The 19,714-nt window shown below is 47.2% G+C and overlaps 1 protein-coding gene and 1 pseudogene across 1 annotated transcript in view; both read left to right on the top strand.

Moving 5' to 3' along the window:
• ITIH5 (inter-alpha-trypsin inhibitor heavy chain family member 5) overlaps positions 1–19,714 on the top strand; it is a 59,591-nt gene that overhangs the window by 15,120 nt on the left and 24,757 nt on the right. Inside the window, 5 exon segments of the mRNA XM_025043395.1 lie at positions 1–74; positions 855–956; positions 3,755–4,005; positions 18,551–18,720; positions 19,431–19,547. The exon segment at positions 1–74 is cut by the window's left edge and continues 66 nt beyond it. Coding sequence (XP_024899163.1) covers positions 1–74; positions 855–956; positions 3,755–4,005; positions 18,551–18,720; positions 19,431–19,547 — 714 coding nt within the window.
• LOC112475760 lies at positions 14,997–15,115 on the top strand (annotated as a pseudogene).

The raw sequence follows: 19,714 nt of genomic DNA, 5'->3' as shown, positions 1-19,714 counted from the left end.
CGGGCATCGGAGGACCAGGACGTTGAGTTTCTGATGCAGATTCCGGCCGCAGCTTTCATCACCAACTTCACTATGTAGGTGACATGTGGTCAGAGGCCTGGAACGAAGATTTCTATGTGGGGCAGTCTGGGTGAGCCTGAGGTGGCGCGTGGCCCATATCTATGGCCCTGAGAATTTATTTCCCAGTGAATGGTACATGGGTCAGAAGGCTGATTCTTTTCTTCCATTTCCCTTCCTCCCTCCCTCCCTTCCTTCTTTCTTTCCATTTCCCCTTATTTTCCTCTTTCTCTTTTTTTAACCAACAAATGAGTGCCCGCTCCGGGCCAGGCATTCTTCTGCTCTGCTCCAGAAATCCTGTAATAATAAGTAAGCAAATCAGCGAACGAGGCAATCGCAGACAGGAGCAGATGCTTTGAAGATGGCAGATAGGCTCAAGGGGCAAGGCGGGCAGGTGGCTCGGAAGAGGCGGTGTTTAAGCTGAGATGTGAGTGGTGAGACAGCATGAAACTTTGAACTAAGGAGTTAAGATCTGAAAACAGGGCAGGTGTTTGGTTTGCATTTTAGGCCTGGGCGAGAGTCAAGTCGGTGAGTCGTCGGTGGTCATGATTGAGCCGCTTTTCTGACTGCTGCCTGGGGAATCGCAGAGGCCCATGGGCTGGGTCGCACCATTCGGTCCTGTTGAAAATTGCCCTAGAATGACAAGATGATCCAAGGGTAGCGCCCTGGTCTGGAATGTAGTTCTCGCATACCCGAGGGGCAAATGAAAATGTTTTCTGGTGTCATGGTGATGGGATCCACGTTCACGTCTGTCTTGGAACTGCAAGCGGGTGACACAGCTGCCTCTTCTGTTCCAGGCTTATCGGAGACAAGGTGTTTCAGGGAGAAATTACAGAGAGAGAGAAGGAGAATGGCAGTAAGGTGAAAGAGAGAAGGAATAAGACCGCAGAAGATGACGGGTAAGTGCCACGCAGCTAAGGAATGAAAAAGTCGCTTCAGCGAAGCGTCGGATGTTCTACCCCTTTGCCTAGCCGTCTCGATCGTCTTATTTTCTTTCTATTTTATCATCATGATAATTAAATCTATCTCATTAACGATAGGGTAGCTAAAGGCTTAATTACAAAGAACATTTTAACACCCCCATTCCCCAGTTTTCACTTCCTAGAAACATCTGATATTTCTGTAGTTTTGTGTAGTTATCTCCCTAACGCTAAATATCACGATAGTCTTGCTTTTTAATTTTTATTTTAATTTTTAATTTTTTTTTTTTAGGCGAGGCAACCCTTGGTTGACCTCACAGATTGATTGCAAGGACCTCGTCGGCTTACAATCCCTTATTTTTTAATTTTTCTTTTTTGACGCCGACAGCACCTGGTCTTCCTAGGTGATAGTCTTGCTCTTTAAAGGTTTCTCGATAAAAATCAGGCATGACCCGTCGATCCTCTGCTGCGAAGGCTGAGGATTTCGCATAATTACAATACTCCCGTTTGTCCTCTGCATTGCAAATTTTTACTTAATAATTTTTACTTATCATTAATAATACGTCATCGCTCCTTCTTTGCATTTTAATATTTGCATTTTTTTTTTGTTTTGTCTGTGAACTGAACCTAAACATCGAAAAACCAGTAAATGGCATTTATTCTCAGTGATAACGCAAGTCACATTAACTGCAGAGCCACCTGGTAGGTATATACTCAGACTGGTTTTCTCTCTCCACCAACCCCTCGGAAGGAAAGTGTCCTTAGTATCCAGCTAAAATGTGAATGTGTAAACTGGTTTTGTTCGTTAATAAAAGGACGTGGCTTTGAGAAAGCTTGTTCTCTAAAGTCATAGATGGTTGGAAACCCTGTTAGGGAGAATGGAACCTGTGAGTCATGGCTTCGCTTTGATACAAAAATCAGCCGAGGTCCACAGCCTTCGATGAAGGGTTGCCGGACGCAAAGGTCACATTGATCTTAATTTACCCAGTTCCCGAGGACAGAGACCCTTGAGTTTGCGTCTCAGTCCAGGCTGATGGTAAACGCTTTACACATCACTCTGCTTTTCTTTGAGTCTCCAGACACCGTGTTATTTAATTTCAGCCCCACTCCACCCTTCCCACCGTTGCTCCTTGGCTTGGTAAGATGCTCCACGATGCCTCTGGTATGTGGTGTCCTTGCCGCGTCAGGCTGTTGAAACCCAGTTTTGTTAGAGTGTCCCAAGTGGGTCCCACGTGGTCCTTGTCACATGGGCTTCATCGGGATTCCGTTTCCTTACGATGCACAGATTGTTCAGAATTATGCCACAGTTTCTTCAGTTGGATCACGACACGTACATTTCTGTTTTTCCTGGAGTTTGTATTCGTCTTTCTTGTGAGACAAATTCAACTTGTCACTAATAACATCTAGGAAGATGCATAACTCATTTGAAATGGGGACTAAATGAACAGCTGTGACCAAAGTTTCCATAAGCATTGCCATCCATGTCATCACCAACAGCAGCTGGGAGGCATCACTGGGTGGGGAGATGTCCTCATTCCAGAGCCACGAAACGTTGAGAGAGTGCGTGTCCCCAGGTCCCTGGGCGACTGTCATTGCTTCGCAGCCTTGTCACACACACAGCGTCTGCCCTGGGATGTGTTTTCATTTTCCTCGGAGTCGGTTTCATTCTGGTGTCCCACATCTGCCTCTCTCTTGGTTTTCGCCTTCACTTTGCTGGAGAACTTTCTGAAGCCAGTTCCTCAGAACGGGGGTGTGAGAGGCAGCCTCTCCGAGGCCTCGACTGAAATGTCGATTGCGTGTGGAATTCGAGGTTCAGAATAATTTACCATCCGAACTTCGAAGACATCGCTCCCGTGCCTTGCCGTGTCCTCTCTTACTAATGACACATCACATGGGGTCTCTCTCCGTCCCTTTTATTTGCTTGCTCCACCCAATGTTCCAAAATTTTCTTTCTTTCTTTTTTTTTTCATTCATTCTGCCTAGGTCTCAAGGAAACTTTTCTGTGTTAACACTTGCGTCTCTTTCCAGCTCTGGGAAGCGCGCAGGAAGCCTGACGCCTTTGTCACTCGTGTCCGTGTGGACCTGCGGTCCTCCTCCCCTTGGCCCTTCTCACTCGCAGCCCCTGTGTCCTGCTGACCCAGAGCCCACAGTCTCTGGCGTCCCGTGGACGGTTGTGGGTCTCTCCTTTGCGGCAGCCCCTTCCCTCACAGCCTGAGCCGGGCAACGCTCCCTCTGCTCAATCCCCCACGTCTGCTGGGAAGGTTCTGAAATGTCCCTACGCGCCGGCGGTTGCTCCCGCCACCTTATTCCTCTGGTTCCACCCTTTCATGGTCAGCCTGCCGTCTGGAATCAGACAGCCCTCACTTCGAGTACCGAAGGCATTTGGGATGGGTTGAATTTATTACACGCTCTGCGAACTTCCCCTCAACACATCCGCCCGACTTTACTAACGTGTAGAAACCTCACGCCTTGACAAGGTGTAAACACCTCACATGTGAAATACCAGGATCTTCAAGATACCGGGATCTTCCGTCATCCCGGCAAAGAGAACGCGAGTCGCATCTTGACCCCAAGGCACTCTTTTCCAGCGGCCCCCCATTTCAGTGTCCCCTTCCCCCTCTGCCCTCCTCCCCAGGCCTGACCTCTCCTCCCAACGCTAACTCTTATTTTTGATTTCTAAGGGCTCTCAGAGGGTCTGATTGCCCCCAGGGGGACCAGAGGGGACCAGAGGGGACCAGGCTCCCTCCGACCCCGCGTTCCCTTTCCCCTCCTTGCAGGGAGAAGGGGACTGACACGTTCCGAGCCTCCGCGGTGATCCCCAGCAAGGACAAGGCTGTCTTCCTCCTCACTTACGAAGAGCTGTTGCAGAGGCGGCTTGGGAAGTACGAGCACGTGGTCAGCGTGCGACCCCAGCAGCTGGTGGGGAGGCTGACGGTGGAGGTGAACATTCTGGAGAGATCCGGCCTCTCATCGCTGGAGGTGCTGCCTCTGCACGACACCAGGCACAGGCCCAGCGGGAGGGCGGAAGGTGAGTGCCCTACGGGGTGCGCCCGGGTCTCGTGGTCCCCCGGAGCCGGGCGCTGGCTTTAGAGAAGTCGATAAAACAGATGGCGCCCCTTGCCAGGCTCCATCAGGAGATTAAAAAATGTCGACATCTTTTGCCATAGCAATTTCACTTCTGGGAATCTAACCTGGGGAGGCATCTGAAATGTTGGGAATGGTATGTGCATGATATTTGTAAGCAAAAATGTTCCATCATCCTCCATCTTCAGCCGTATAGACGTGACTGGTAAAATATGATTATAAAAACAATTCGGCGTATGACGAGGAAAAAAAGACACAATCGTGCACACACTACAATGTTAACTGTGTTAGCTTTGCTAAATATGAAGTCGACAAAAGACTAGAAAGTTATATAAAATAATCGTTTTATACTAGGGGTGAGGGATTGCAGAATCAGTTCCTAAAAACCTATTTTCAAAATTAGTAGTTTATATTAAATATTCATTGTGTTGGGCCTTATCCTGTAATACCGGTAAGGCTTGATGTTCACATCGGATAACAGGACAGACGTGTCAAAGAAAATCGCACCAGGATCGGAGCGACAAGATTTCAGATCACCGTGACATTGGGGTCAGGCAAACGCTAAGTGATAAGCGAACATGAGGAATCTTAATTCAAGCCCTGGGATTGCGAGGGAGCGGCCTGTGGAGGCTTTTTGTGCAAGAATACTCAGGTACGAATAGAATGTTCAGGAAGGAGCGTGGAGGCATGTCCTGATTTAACGGAATGCGAACATGGTCCAGACCCGGAGCTGGTCCGTGGAAGAACAAACAGTGTGGAAAATTCACTTTCCTCGCCCGGCACACAGTTTCGTCAGTGACTCTCCACGTGGGAAGCCGTTTCCCCTCAAACACTGGGGGACTCAGGCTTTTTACTGTGTGCCGACTGCAAACACTGAGTTCGATCCTCTCAATCCGGATCCGATGGAAAAATAGAGTCAAGGTATCTGACATTCAGAAATGGCGTGGGATCCAGTACACCGTTCCTCCGTCCTGCGAGCAGCCCCGCGTGTGGATAATGGGTGCTAGGTCAGTTATTCACTGTAACCTTGAGAAGAATTACCCAGACCCCGTAAGACTCAGCGTCCACGTTGGCAAAACAGGGAAGGTGACTGTCAAGGTCATTGGGCCGTGACAGTGTGCGGGACGCGCCTGGCCCGGAGAAGGGGCTTGATAAGTATTGTTATGATCATTATCATCTTACATTTACCTTTTCCTTTGCAAATTGTATCATGAATGATTTCGAAGGCAGGTCTGTGCCTGATTAACCTTTGTCTCCTTACAATGCTTTTAAAGAGTAAATAGCTAAATAAGTGTCTGCAAATTAGAGAAGAAAAGCAAATAATAATAATAATAATAATAATACCACCAAATGAGTAACAAAGAATGATTTTAAATTGCTTTTCTTCCTGATCATCATTCGTAGGGAAATTTTTCTGTGTGGACCTGCGGGAAGGAAGTGTGTTTGGGGCGGGGTAGTAGGGGGTGGGGGGCCTCCGATGGCTGGTAGGATCTCAGGGCTGCGTGCGTGTCTGGGTGAGTGCCCAGGGCTCAGCCGGTGCTGAGGGTGGTCTTGCCGCAGTAACGAGATAGATATGTCTGGCCTCACACTCAGACCCCTGTGACTCTTCAGAGGCTGCGGTGCGTGTGTTATGTTGGTGGGGGCCGGAGGGGGGTTGAATTCTGACTGTTGGCTGAAAAGTTGCTTACTGTTTACATTCGAGGCTTGAGAGAGTCTCACAGGAATTTTTCCAGACGCTTGATCTCTGGAGACCCGTTTATTTTTAAGAAAATTGTTGTTTTAGCTGCTTGTAGCAGAGCAGATGTCACCCTCCTGCCCCCCGCCCTGAGCGTGGAGCCTCACAGGAGTTTCCGGGGCTAGGCGCAGTGCAGGGGGGCCTTCTTCGCTGCTCATCCCCACCTCTCAGAGCTCCGCTGTCTGTTCCTGCAAGGTGCCAGCCCTGCGGGCATAGGCCCAGACGTGATGTCTGTCTGGATGCTCGTGCGTGTTTCCAAATCCGGGGCAGGGATCAGAGTGGACTTGGCCTTGTGATGCACACGGACTGTGGTTACGTGAGCGCGGCCCGCGCCAGCCAGCTCATTCCTCGGGCGGATGGGGCCGCGTCGGGAAGTCAGACTTCTGGGATGGCCGTGAGCGCGTCTCTGGCCACTGGGCCCATTCTCATCATTAGGGCCGCGATTCTAGATGAGGAGGGTTATGCGCTAAGATACGGGACTCAGCATTATCTCGATCTGTGAGACAAGATTTATGTAACAAGATTTATAGCCCTAAGGAAGCTTTTGCCAAACACTGAGGGCGTGGGTGCAAATTCTCAGTTTTTTTTTCCCTAGTTACAAGTACAAAGCGAGGCTAAATGCAAGAGCGTCTGTCTTTACCTCAGTTTACTTTCCTGACACATCAGGATCGGGCCCACGGCTACAGAATCGCAGATTCACAGGCTCCTTCTCAGTCTATAAGTTAATTCCGTGAGGTGTCATTTAGAAGCCCAGGCATTCTACACTCTGGATTATTAAAATGGTTAACTCGTGTCCTCAGAGCTCACGTAACTTACGCAACACAGGGTTCAGAATCAAAAAGATGACAGACTACGGGGCAGTAAAAGACAGAACCCGCTCTCTCCTCCCCCCAACTCCCACTTCCTCTCCCCTAAGATATTTTGATGGTCGATGGGCTCAATGGAAAGCATGTTTGAAATTCAGACTTTCCTGGAATGATGCATGATCATCTGAAGGAAACATCGAGATAGGTATTCCATCTATGTGATCGGTTCAAGGCTGGTTATTTCGCTCTCTTTAAAATTTCAAACTTCTTCTTATCCCATGCCCCCCAAATTACTGCCCTTTCTACAATTCTAAACTTTTTTTTACGTGGGGGGAGGGGGACAGGAAGTTTTCATTTGTGATGAGATCCCAAATGGCTAGGAATAAAATAAAATGAGATAAAGTAAGAAATAAGATACCTTGCCTGTTTTAATGAGCAGGTCTCAAACCTGGCTATACCCTATAGTCACCCAGACAGGTTTCAATAACAACAACAAAAAAAACGGACGCCTGAGTCCTACCTCAAACACTCGAATTAGAATTTATGGGGGTGAAACCCCAGTTAACTGTATTTTGAGGTGTGATATCTGTGAACTTAAGTGAGAAACTAAAAAATATCTGGTGCTTTTAACATAAACATTTACTTATTTGTAAACCTAAAGAATAATACTGAATGTTTTTTTCTACCACTAAACACTTAGGATACTATCACTTTTACAGTTTATCCTTTAGGATCTTTGCTTTAAAAAAAAAAAAAGTTTTACTGAGGCTTAGTTGACATAGCATAAGAGTTACTCATTTTAGTTGTATAATCCCTTGATTTTTAGTGTACTTGTAGAGTTGCACAACCATCATCACGGTCCAATTTTAGAATAGTTGTCAATCCAAAAAGTTCTTTATATCTCTTTGCAGTCACGCCCTGTCCCCACTGCAGGCCCAGCCAACCACTAATCCACTTTCCGACTGTAGATTGTAGATAACTGTATTTTTAGAAAGCACTGCCTGCTATTCTGCAGCTCAGTAAATGTTAAGAGCTCTTACTTTGGACTTTGGACTTCTTGGTAGAGTTTAGGGATATTAACTATGTCAGGATCTTGACCTCCAGAAGCAGCTGTCAAACAGGATTATTTCTTTAATTTCACGAGCCCTCCGGATTCTGTGACTTTTGATCCTTGTTAAAATGTGCATCTTTTCTACTGACTCGTGTGTACTGTTGGATGCAGGCCAGCGTAGAATTACTCACGCAGTTGGTGGGAAATAACCTCGCCCCATCGCCAGCTTCCGCTCATCGAGGTAGAACCTCGAGATGGAAAAGTACCAGCTGGCCACCTCAGTGGGGCTGCTGCAGTCACCCTAAAGCGCCCCAAGCTCATCGAACGCGGTATCCCGTCTTCTCTCGGAAAAGCCGAATGTAATTGTTCTGTGCATTTTGGTGTCATGAGAGCTTCTCTGCTTTCTGTGGTCCCCACCATGGCTTCCTGGCCCCATGGGGGCTGTTCCTCTCCTGCCCTTTCCCCCAGTCTCTCCCGCCCCCCTCCACTGAGGCAAGGTGCCAACTGCAGGCTGGCTTCGTGTCTACCTGCAACCCAGCTGTGTCCATCGGCCTGAATTCTTGTGTTTGAGCATTATTTGGTGTTAGTTTCTACTCCTCTGTTCCCCAAGACTTTTTCTGGGCCACTGACTCTGTTTCTAAGCCTCCCGGCCACAGTTCCCAAGAAATCTCAACTCATACTCTCTGTCAAAGCTGAGGGACCCGTGTGATATCATCCTAATTTGACATTAAAAAGGAAATTTTAGTTTCAGGCACAAGGAGACTTTTGTGACGGCCTCTGTGTCCTCCCAGTGCCTGCATCATCCCTGACAGGTACCCCACACTCAAGAATACAAAAGAAAGAGAGAGGATCAGCATCGGCTCTTAAAAATGGTTCTAAAAAGACAGCCTATGGAACGGGAGAAAAGATTTGCAAATCATATACCTGATAAGAGTCTCGTGTCCAGACTATATAAAAAAATTCTTAGAATTCAAGCTCAAAAAGATAAACAACCCAATTAAAATACGGGCAAAGGACTTGAATAGACGTTTCTCCAAAGCAGATATACAGATGGCCAACAAGCATATGAAAAGATATTCAAGACCATTAGTCATTAGGGAAATGCAAATCAGAACCACATGAAATATCACTTCACACGCACTGGGACAGCTGGAAGAATAAAAAATGGAAAATGAGTTTTGGCAAAGATGTGGAGAAATTGGAGCCCTCGTGTACTGCTGGTGGGAATGTAAAATGGTGCAGCCACTGTGGAAAAGTTTGACGGTTCTTCACAAAGTTAAACGTAGATTTCCCAGATAACTATATTTTTGATTTCTCTCAGCGTATGCGCAAAAGAATTGAAAACGGGTACTGAAATTCTTGACCGTAAATGTCCGTACCAGCACTAGCCACAGGACCCAAAAGGTGCAAACGATCCGAACGTCCATCGGCGAACAGACGAACACACCAGCGTGGTGTGTCCCCACGGCGGGACATCAACGGATGAGGCAGCACCGACACCGGCTACAGCGCGGGGGACCCTTGACCGCACGATGCTACGTGAAAGAAGCCAGGCACGAAAGAGCCACGTGTCGTGTGGTTCCACTAATGTGAACTGTCCAGAATGCATAAACGCATAGAGACGGAAAGCAGCACGGTGGTCGCCAGGGCCTGAGTGCGGGGTGGGGGCGCGGGGGGCGACTGCTCATGGTTACAGGGTTTTCTTTGGGGTGATGAAAACGTTTTGCAGCTGGATAGAGCTGGCGGTTGCACGACATCGTGAGTGTACTGCATGCCGCTGGACTGTACACTTTTAAGTGGTTAATTTTGTGTCATGTGACTTTTACCTCAAAAACATAAAAAAAAGATGCATTTTAGTGCGTTAGAACCCCACCGTCTTCGGGGGGCCCTGGAAGTGGTATGTGCTGCATTCTCCGGGGTGAGCTCTGCCTCCTTTCCAGGCCTAAGGAGACCAAATGGTAGGACTTGGGGGACTTCTGGCTACGGCCCGCTTTTAATTGCTTCACGCCTGTGTAAGCGTCTAATAAAACGTTGACCTTCGAATAATCCTAAGAACCGAGGACACTTAATTGAAAAGAAGAGAACCACTCAAAATACAGTTTTACTACCTTCGTGTTGGAAGATGAAGTTGGTGACCCTTGCAACCCCATATCCTGTAAGAAAAGTCACCTCTGACTGGAGACTCACACTGCGTCTTGTACTTCAGGAGACGCCCAAGAAGGGGTCGATTGAATCTGTTCTAAAATCATGTTTTTCTTTGTTCGGTCTGTTAACCTCAGGACTCTGCCTTCTGTTTTGAAGATTTTCTTTGGATTGTATTCTAGGTACCCAGCATGGTGCCGGCCATAGCATGAGTATTTGTCACTTAGGAATAATAGTTGTGGGCAACGAAAATGCTGTTGGGGTTTCGACACTTTTCTGGTTTAAGGTGGTTCATTTTGCCAGATCTTGGGTGTAGCTCTCATTTTGTAGTGCAGGAGGGATGAAGAGACAGACTTTGGCTCTAAAACACTCGTTGCAGAAATCTGGATCTCTTCTTCCTTTGCCAGGATTGCCAGATAAAATATAGGATGTTACATTTGACTTTCAGATAAACAGTATCATCCTGCGCATTATCTGTGACGTCCTTACACTAAAAAAAGGATCACTTGTTGTTTATCTGAAACTTAAATGTGCCTGGGCATCCTGTCTTATTCGCCAAATCCGGCAGCTTCGTCCTGTCCGAGGGCTGCCTCGCGACGGCCATTCAGCCAGTTCCAGTTCCCTTGTCCACCCCACACCCCGTCCCCACTCTGCAGCTGGAAGGGCATGGCCCGGTTTGGCCTCTGCGCGTTTGCCAGGAAAGAATCTGGTGGTTACGTGAGGGTTTCCAGCATTATCCAGTGCAGAAATGATTCAGGTATGAATCATTTGGCTCCATAGTTGGTTTTGTTTTGTTTGGTTTTTAATACCGAGATAAGAAACCATGTTATTTTGTTTGTTCTGACAATGGCTGTAGTTCAATCAGGGCCAGCTGTGAGTAGGATGACTCAGAGAGGCCCGGGAGGGTGACCTTCTCTCTTTAACTTGACGTTGGTGAGCAGCCTGCTCTCCTCCGGGAGGCCTCACTGCTTCTTCCCTTTTCTTGCCATCTTAGTTTGGTGTGTGAGGCGGGGTGTTGTCTGGGCTTCTGGTACTGTCCCCCAGAGCTGACGCTGAAACTGGAGGTGGGTAGGTCAAGGGCACGTGACATGGGTTACCAAGAGCTTGAACCACACGCGCCAAAACACTTGCAAGACGACCCTCTCGGACGGCTCTCCGACCCCTCCGCCAGCCGCGTGCCGACGGGCGAGCCTCCTCCACGGTGGGTGCTCAGCGAGCTTGTCTGGAGCTGTCACCACGTCCCTGCCACTGGACTAGGTGCCTGGAAGCTGACAGCGTCCACCGCCTCGTCACTGCCCTTGAAGAGCTCAGAGTCGGCGATCGTTAGAAATTAAAGAAAGTCTTCAACCGTGGTAAAAAGCACAGAACGTTCAACTTGCCGTCTTAACCGTTTCTGAGCGCACAGGTCATAGCGTTGAGTTTGGTCACACCGTTGTGCGCCCCGTCTGCAGAACGTTTTCGTCTTCCCAGACCAAAGCTCGATCCATTCGGCAGCACAACCCCGGTCCCCCAGCCCCTGGCAGCCACCACGCTCAGCATACTGTCCTTGAGGTTCGCTCACACTGTGGCACGTGGCCGGATGGCCTCACTTTCATGGCCAAGCAGTATTCCCTTGCGTGTCTAGACCGTGTTTCGTTTATCCGCTCACCTGCCGAAGGACACTGGTGGCGTTGCTCCCACCTCTTGGCTGCTGTGAGTCACCTCTGACTGGAGACTGTGCGGCTGTTAACCTGCTGTGTAGGGCCTTTGAGATCTGGATTCTGTGCAGCACACATCCATCCCAAAGTACAGCTGCCGGACCGTGGGGGAGCTCTATTTGTAACTTACTGAGGGGGTGCGGTGCATTTTACATTCCACGTTGACAGTAGTGCACGGGGGTAACAATCTTTCCACATCCTCACCAACAACTTGTTATTTTCTGAGTTTTTGTTTTTGTTTGTTTGTTTGTTTGTTTTTTGGTAGTAGCCATTCTAATGGGTGTGGAGAGTTGGCAATTTTGAATACATTGAAAAGGAAAAAACCCTCTGTAAGGTTGGGTCTATAAAATAATGCCCGGGTTTTCCCGACGACTGGGCCGTGTCTTCCTGCATGCGCGAAGACAGCGCAGAGGTATTTAATGGAAATCTCTCGATCTTATACTCCTTGGTGCTCTAGCACCGCTTTGGATGGGCCTCCATTTGGTTCACTGTCAAGTACTTAGGGCAGGTGGGGGTCGAGGTCTTCGAAGGACACGAAATGACATTGGGGAGGGATAGTGCATGTTGTCAGCAGGTCGCTGCTTGTAGAATGTGTGAGGTAGCTGCTCTCGTTCACGCATAGTTCTCGTGGGAGCCAATCCAACAGGGAAAGCTGGCACTCAGTAATGTATTGTTTTGAGAAGAAAGAGCATCGAGGAAGTAGTGAAAAAACCTAATTTGCTAAGACATTTGGGCAAACACCATTTAGCTCTAAAGCGACAGAGTCGAATCTGAACTCCTTCAGCCGTAAGTTTGCATCATTATTCCATGCTGTGTGTTGCTGTCATATCTGTATGACGCTATCTCCCCAGAGGATGTAAGATACCAAATATCGATATAGGGAAGAAAGCTCTCTTCCGGTAAGAAAAATATATATAATACGGGACGTAAGGTATTTAACCAAATTCTTTCTCATCTTCATAGCCTCAAATCTACCACTTTTTTTTCCCCCGAGACCTAGCCAATAGTTGTTTTAAATCGAGATGTAAAGAATATACATTATATCGGTCCCAGATGTACAACATAATGATGTGCTATTTGTATATATTGAAAATTGATCACCACAATAGTCTAGCTAACATCCGGCACCATGCATCGTAACAGAATTTTTTTCCTCATGACGAGAACTTGTTAGATCTCCTCCCTGAGCAACTTTCGACTGTGCCTCACAGTATCGCCATCTGCAGTCACTGTGCTGGAGGTTCCACGCCCATCATTTTTAATATTCTGCTGATTTGCTTGAATTAGGACTTTCTTGCTACCATCAAGGGCCAGTTGCCCAATTATCCGTGGTATTTATTTCTGCCCTGTATTTGAGAAATCTCCCCACTGGAGCCCAGGTGAGTGGGTTATGTAAACAAACATAGACAATTCAGCCCCTTTTCCAAGGGGAAATGAGCAGACAGTGTTTGTTTGGACATCCTTTTGTAAAATCACCAGGTGTTGGCTGCTTTTCTCCAACTGCAGGCAGCCCCGGGGCCCACAGGAAGCAGAGGCCAGGAAATCCCTCTGTCAGTTGACCCAAAGGGGCAGAGCTTCCAGCCGATGTCCTTGACCGTGGTTCTTTGTGCCTAAATCTTTTCACCTTTAGACATTTTACGTAGCAGTTGGCTTCCTTTTTCCCCCGTGCTGTCGTCTAGGAGGTGAATGTTTATTTGTGAATAACATCCATTTTCTAGGACAAAACAGAGGACATACTTTTTATTTTCTTCACCCTTGACACAAAATACATACAGTGCCTGTCACTACAGGACAGACTCAGTGGGAGGAATGTTTAATCGCTCTTTTCTACATCGTTCTTACCTTTTTTTGGGTCCTTGGAGAGTGTGATGAAAGCTATGGATGGTCTCTCCAGCAAAAAAAAAAATAAACATGCCTGCTTTCCTGCAAAATTCTGTGTATAATTTCAGGGAGGCCTTGGGAAGCCACTAACTGCGTTATGCTTTATAGAGGTTGTTCTCTGTGTCAACATTCCTGGGTTCCCGTTAAGAATGTTTATTATGATGTGCCTTTTTTGCCTCTGCAAATAATGAATATTTGTTTCCGTTGAGCTCTCAGTGCTATAGATAAACCTGTTATGAGAAAATGTGAAGTATTTGTTTTTGAAGCGTATTTTAAACTCGTGAGTTGCCTTTTATCCTAGGCAGAGAGTACTAGAAGCTCCTTCTGGGAAGAGGCTGGGGGTGCTAATGCGTGTTGTGTACCTACTGTGTGCCAGGCACCAAGCTCAGTGCCTTGTATATGTGATCTCGCTTGATTCTGACACGGTTCTACGATGTGGATTCTCCAATTTAACAGACGTGGAACTGAGTGAGGCTCGGAGATCTCGTCAGTCATTTTGAGTCTGTCGAACTCTAGAGCCCAAACTCAGTATTACGTGGCCTCTAAAATCATACGTATTTCCTCGTTTGAAAATACTGGGTTTTAGACAGGAAGAGAGCAGCATGCAGCGTGGGAACGCCAGTGACCTGAGAAGCAGGGCGGAGGGATGGAGAGAGCCATTAGCGACCATTCCCAAAGGTGCCCCGGAGGCGAATGTGTGCGACTGAAGGTCATCTTGCATGAGACCAACGCTGCCTGGATCAAGACAGGGGATGGCAGTAGAAGACTCTGCTTCCTCCAGTTCGGGGCAGTTGTCACAGTTCACCCTCCCCCCGGCCCCCAACTCGGAGGGGGACACGAAGGAGAGAAAACCAGCAGGACGAGCAGACACGTGGGTTCCCATTAGGAAAGTAGGTCAGCGTCTGGCTCCGCTGGCCCGAGCCCAGCCTCCCCTTGTGCTCTCCATCACCTTCAGAACGCGGGGCGTGACTGCCGAGGGCCCCGCTCCTGGGGCCGATGAGCCGTCCTGCGGCATCGGTGCCGTGAGCCCCGGTTCGCGGTCTGGAAACGCCGGAGTGTCCGTCATTCTGCTTTGGCATTTCGGTCGGTCGTGGTCGGGCAGCCTACACACTAACCTCATTGACCAAAATGTTTTTTTCTTCTTCCAATAAAGAGAAGGATTTTATTTTTTAGAGCGATGAATCTGGAATTTTTCCCAGCCAAGTTTTTTTTTTTTTTTGATTGAGAGTAGAAAATTCACGGGCCACATCGACTGTCTCGTTCTTAGTGGGTGGAAGTCAGCCTTGGGGGCTCGGTCTCTTGGTGAGTGACCAAACTGGGAATCAACCCACAATTTGGGCAGATGAAATAAGCCCATTTAGAGGAATCTCATGAATTTGCATCAGGAACTAGCAACCATCGAGGTCAATAGGAAACCAAATAATAATACACTATCCTTTCTCATGACTTATATCAAAGAGCCTAGTCAAATGAATTATGAAGAGAGAAATTATACTTTTTAATCCTCAGTGCTTTCATTCAGTCATGAATGGTATTGATTCAGGGTCATTTTAAAGAGCATTTCAGTGAGAGAGATTTGAAACAAGAAGAAGGTACATGCTAACAGCATAAAGAGTCACATCTGTCTACGGCCACGCCACCCCGAACACGCCCAATCTCATTTGATCTCAGAAGCTAAGCAGAGTTGGGCCTGGTTAGTACTTGAATGGGAGACCACCTAGGAAGACCGGGTGCTGTAGGCAGAAAAAAAAAAAAAAAGACAAAGAGTCACATCTAATTACAGTAATGTAGAATGTTACTTGGAAACCTTCTAGACCCGGCCATTTACATCCATCAAAGGCATGTGGCCAGTGTCTCTGTGCAGGAGCCAGAAACACCTGGAAGTCTTGCTAAAATACAGCTTTCTGAGTCCTACCTGCAGAGTTTCTGGATGGGCCCAAGAATTTGTGTTTCCAGCAAGTCCCCAGGTGATGCTGATGCTGCTGATTCAAGACCACGTGTGACAGCTGCTCCGCACCATGCCTGCAGGTGACTGAGTCACCCAGGGTTGGCTCAAACTCTTCTGATGGGATGAGTCGTGAAGGCAGCCTCTGCCAATGGGTCATCTTTCTTAGAGCTTCCTGATGCTGCGTGAAAAACGCTTGTCGCTGACTCTATTCAACTGGATTGAGTTCTGCCAGCTGGAATTACTCTGAACATGCCTAATCTATTCCGCTACCCAGCTCCCAATGACTTTAAATTTTTATTTTGGAATATACATAAGATGAAGTGTATGCATCTTTATGTGTACAGCTCGATGAATTTTTACTTATCTATACACCCACACGACTCCTTCCGGGTCAAGACAGAGTATTTCCACCACTCCAAGAGGCACTTATACTCTTTTTTTCCTCACCCGCAAAGGTACCCACTGATCTTCTTCAGTTACCTCAGATGAGTAGTGCTGCTCCTTGAGCTTATGTCGGTGGAAGCAGGGAGAATATTCTTCTGTATCTCGCGCTCTGCTCAGAATGACTGGGAGGCTCAGCTACATTGTGCATAGCTGCAGTTCTTGCCTTTTTGTGGCAGGTCCTGTCCCAGGGTTGACACTGTCTTACACTTAGTCTCTGGGTCCTTCTTCTGTTCTGTACATATTTCAGGTTCACAATCATATTAGCAAAAAAGGCTGCTTCCCATGAATCAGAAAGGCACTAAGCACATTGCATAACTTAACCTTTTCCAGAGCGTGAGTTTGGTAGACTATTAATCCATTTTACAGATGAGGTCACCAAGGCCTAGCAACTCACCCAAAGTCCATAGATGATAAGAAGCAGAGCCAGGAATGAATGCAGGCCTTTCTCATTCGCTCATGATCCTGAGTTCTCAGCTAGTTTGTTATCATGCCTATCATTCTGGGTGCTTTACCAGTAACCACAATGAGAGAAAGACTAGTTCAAGGACTTTTCTATTTTCAGCTCCTTTTCCTTTCCCCCCATCTATTGGTTCTAAAGCATCATCCGCCAGGCAGGTGAACTGGGCGGCGGCACTTGTCAGTGTGCCTCCGAGATCTGCCCAGCTCCTTCGTCAGGTGAGCACATCTGTTGGAAGCATGTGATCGCCCAGGCAACTGCCATTCTACAGGAACGAACTCTCCTACTGGCTAGCTCTGTTGTCACTCCCCAGGTTCCTGCCCCTGAGAAATGCGAATACCAGGAGACTCGGTTCTGCTCTGTGGTTCCTGGTAAGGTTACACCTACATTGTCTCTGTTCTGTTGAAGGAAACGTTTAAACTTCCTTTGTCTTTAATGAGTAATAAACCCTTAGCAGAAGGAAGTTTATTCTTAAATACAAATCACCATGCAAATCATGCCTCGTTTCCTTTATTTTGCTAATTAGGGATGGAAAATTGCTGGGCAGCTTACTCTACGGTATCACCTCTAATAGATTTAAAAAGATGGTCAGATGCTTTGGAGCCATTTTAAGTCTGACTCTGATTCAGCGTCTGGATAAAAAGTCTCCATATACAGCGATAGTTATGAATTCTTCATTTTATTTTCACATTCTTTATGATTTATGCAGATCTCAAAAATCTGGGTTTCTGTTGCTAAACGTATAGACATGATGGCGTTTGGATTTATAAAGGTGGGTAGTCTGCAAAAATAATTCTGTGTGTGTCCCAACAGGAAGCGAAGGTCAGGCTTGAAAAATGTGATGTACGTGGCTTAATCTGTCATCTCACTGTTTTTCTTAAATCATATAAAATCCACTTTTCTATTTATCTTTCTGGGATTATAACTTATATCCTAAGATTCATGCTGGGAAAGCTTTGGGAAAGGCGTTTTTGTTTGTTTATTTGTTTTTTTTAAATAGTATGGTATGGCAACCAAAGGATTGATGGGGGAAAAGTGTTCTTTGTGGAGGAATTCCATATGGAAGGAATGGTAGGAGTGACCACGCTCTTGCAACTCTGATGCAATAGTGGATCTAGACAAACATCAGCGCTTCGTAAAACGATGAATGGAAGGTGGGCGAGGAACTCCCTTCGTGGGTGATCCGACTGACCACACTGGACTCACCATTGGTCTCACACCCCTGAAAGTAGGCACCTAGATCTCCGTACCTCCTGATGCGATGAAGTAGTGAGTCCTCAGCATCACCTGTGAGGGGTCCTTGCCAACAGCATTGAACCTGGGTGTAACCAAGCCTCCAGCTCCACCTGTCAGAACCCCAAGGGGATTGAGCTGTGGTTCTCAGCCTTGACTGCACGTTAGACTCACGTGGGGAATTTTAAAAGTCTCGACGGCCGGGCGGTGTCCCAGACTGATTAAATGAGCTCAGGGCCTGGGCATCAGCACTTTTTCTGGATGTTATAGTATGAGCCAAGGTCGGAAACCAGGGGAATGGGGGGCAAAGTCGAAAGACGGGACAAGGAAACCATCAGGAGATGCAGAATGTGAGAAGCTCTGCAGGACAAATGAGCAGTGTCTTGCAACACAATTATGTCGCAGTAGAAAAAAGTTGAGGAGCTGGGAGAGGACACTTGTAGATTAAAGGAGACCTAAGAAACATAAGCCACACATGATGTGAGGACTTTGATCCTAATTCCAACAAACCAGCCATTCCAACGCATTTTCTAAAGCCTCAGGAAAATTTAAATACAGACAGGGTTTTCACCAGAATAAAGCACCGCACATTAATTTTATTACTTGTGATAATGGTCCTGTGGTTACGTTAAAAAAAAAAAGGTCTTAGAGATTCATACTGAAGTATTTATGGATGAAATACGACACGTAGGATTTGTTTTAAAATGTTCTAGCAAAAAAAACGGTGAGGGGATACATAAAACCATACAGAAGATTGCGAAAAAGTTGATAATTATCAAAGTCGGATGATGGTTACACGAAGTTCGTCTTACTCTACTTTTGTGTGTTTAAAAATTCTCATAAGAAAACATTTTACAGGAGGCATAAAGGTGAAATCTATGATAATATAGTTCTTGCATTGTGATACATTTTTCTCTCTACTTTTGTGTGTTTAAATATTCTCATCAGAAAACATTTTACAGGAGGCATAAAGGTGAAATATATGATTGCATATCTCTTGCACTGTGATACATTATCAGTGCCAAGTCGAGGAAGTTCGTAGAGAATACAAACCTTTACGCATTCAGATTTACAAAAGTTATATTTTGTTTACAGACGATGCTGGGCCACCTCCTTCTACTGTTATCAACCAAAACGAAACTTTCGCCAAAGTCCTTTTTAAGCCAAGTGTGGTACAACAAGCAAAGATCGCCCAGAACGGCGTTTTGGGAGATTTCATCGTTAGGTATGATGTCAACAGAGCACAGAGCATTGGGGACATCCAGGTAAGCGGTTCGTTGTTGCTGTTTCCTGTTAGTTGCTCGATCTGTTTAGTTGGACTCAGAACTGGGGATTCTGATGCTTCCCTAAGGGAGACAGGACTTTCTGATTCTTAGGAGATCTGTTTTTACCCAAAATGTGACTCCCAAAAGCCTAGTGGTGTCCCCTTGCTGGGGGCTAACGGTGTCTCTTTCCTACTTCTGGAGAGCCAATGAACCTATAATTTTCCTGGTGATGTCTTAGACGAAGTTAAAATTTTAGTTCTTCTACAATTTTAACTAAGAGAGACTGGTCCCCTTTGGGTCTGATCGCTCCAGAGTCAGGGCGGGAATGTTAGGATGTATTAATGTGCATCCAGATGTGGACCGCCTTGACGTCTCACCGTGTAAGACGCTTGGAAAAAATGAGATTACCAGGGAAGCCGGTTTCCCGTGTGGGGGAGGCGGGGTGGGAGCAGATGGATCATTAACATTGCGTCAGTCAACATAGTCGGTACGTTTTTAAGGGGCGATTTTATCCTTATGCAGATTAAATTAGCAATTCTTTCTCTCGGAGGGGCCAGGACCGTGGATACGCGCGCCCCGGGTCTGGAGTCTGACCCCAGACTCGGTTTCGTGCTGTCCTTGACTTTTAGGAGTTGCGTAGACTGTCCGTTTCCGCTCGTTTTCTGCCTGTCCCCAGAGCTACCGTTTTTACTTCGCGTTCCCCCCGCCAGGTTCTCGATGGCTATTTCGTGCACTACTTCGCGCCCCGAGACCTCCCCCCGCTCCCGAAGAATGTGGTGTTCGTGCTGGACAGCAGCGCCTCCATGGTGGGGACCAAGCTGCGGCAGGTGAGTGAGCGCCCCATGCGGGCCCCCACACTGTCACCCGGGGCGCTGGTGGCCTCTGCGGGTGAAACGCGGCTGGTGCCACGCGCCTGCTTCACCGTCCAGCCGCTCGCACCTGCGGAAGTCGTTCCCTCGCTGGTCCACATCAGCTGCCATTTCAGCACGGTGGT

This window comes from Pteropus alecto, unplaced genomic scaffold (genome assembly GCF_000325575.1).
Source record: "Pteropus alecto unplaced genomic scaffold, ASM32557v1 scaffold11, whole genome shotgun sequence".
In the NCBI taxonomy this organism is placed as follows: domain Eukaryota; kingdom Metazoa; phylum Chordata; class Mammalia; order Chiroptera; family Pteropodidae; genus Pteropus; species Pteropus alecto.
This window is presented reverse-complemented; position numbering and strand designations above follow the sequence as displayed.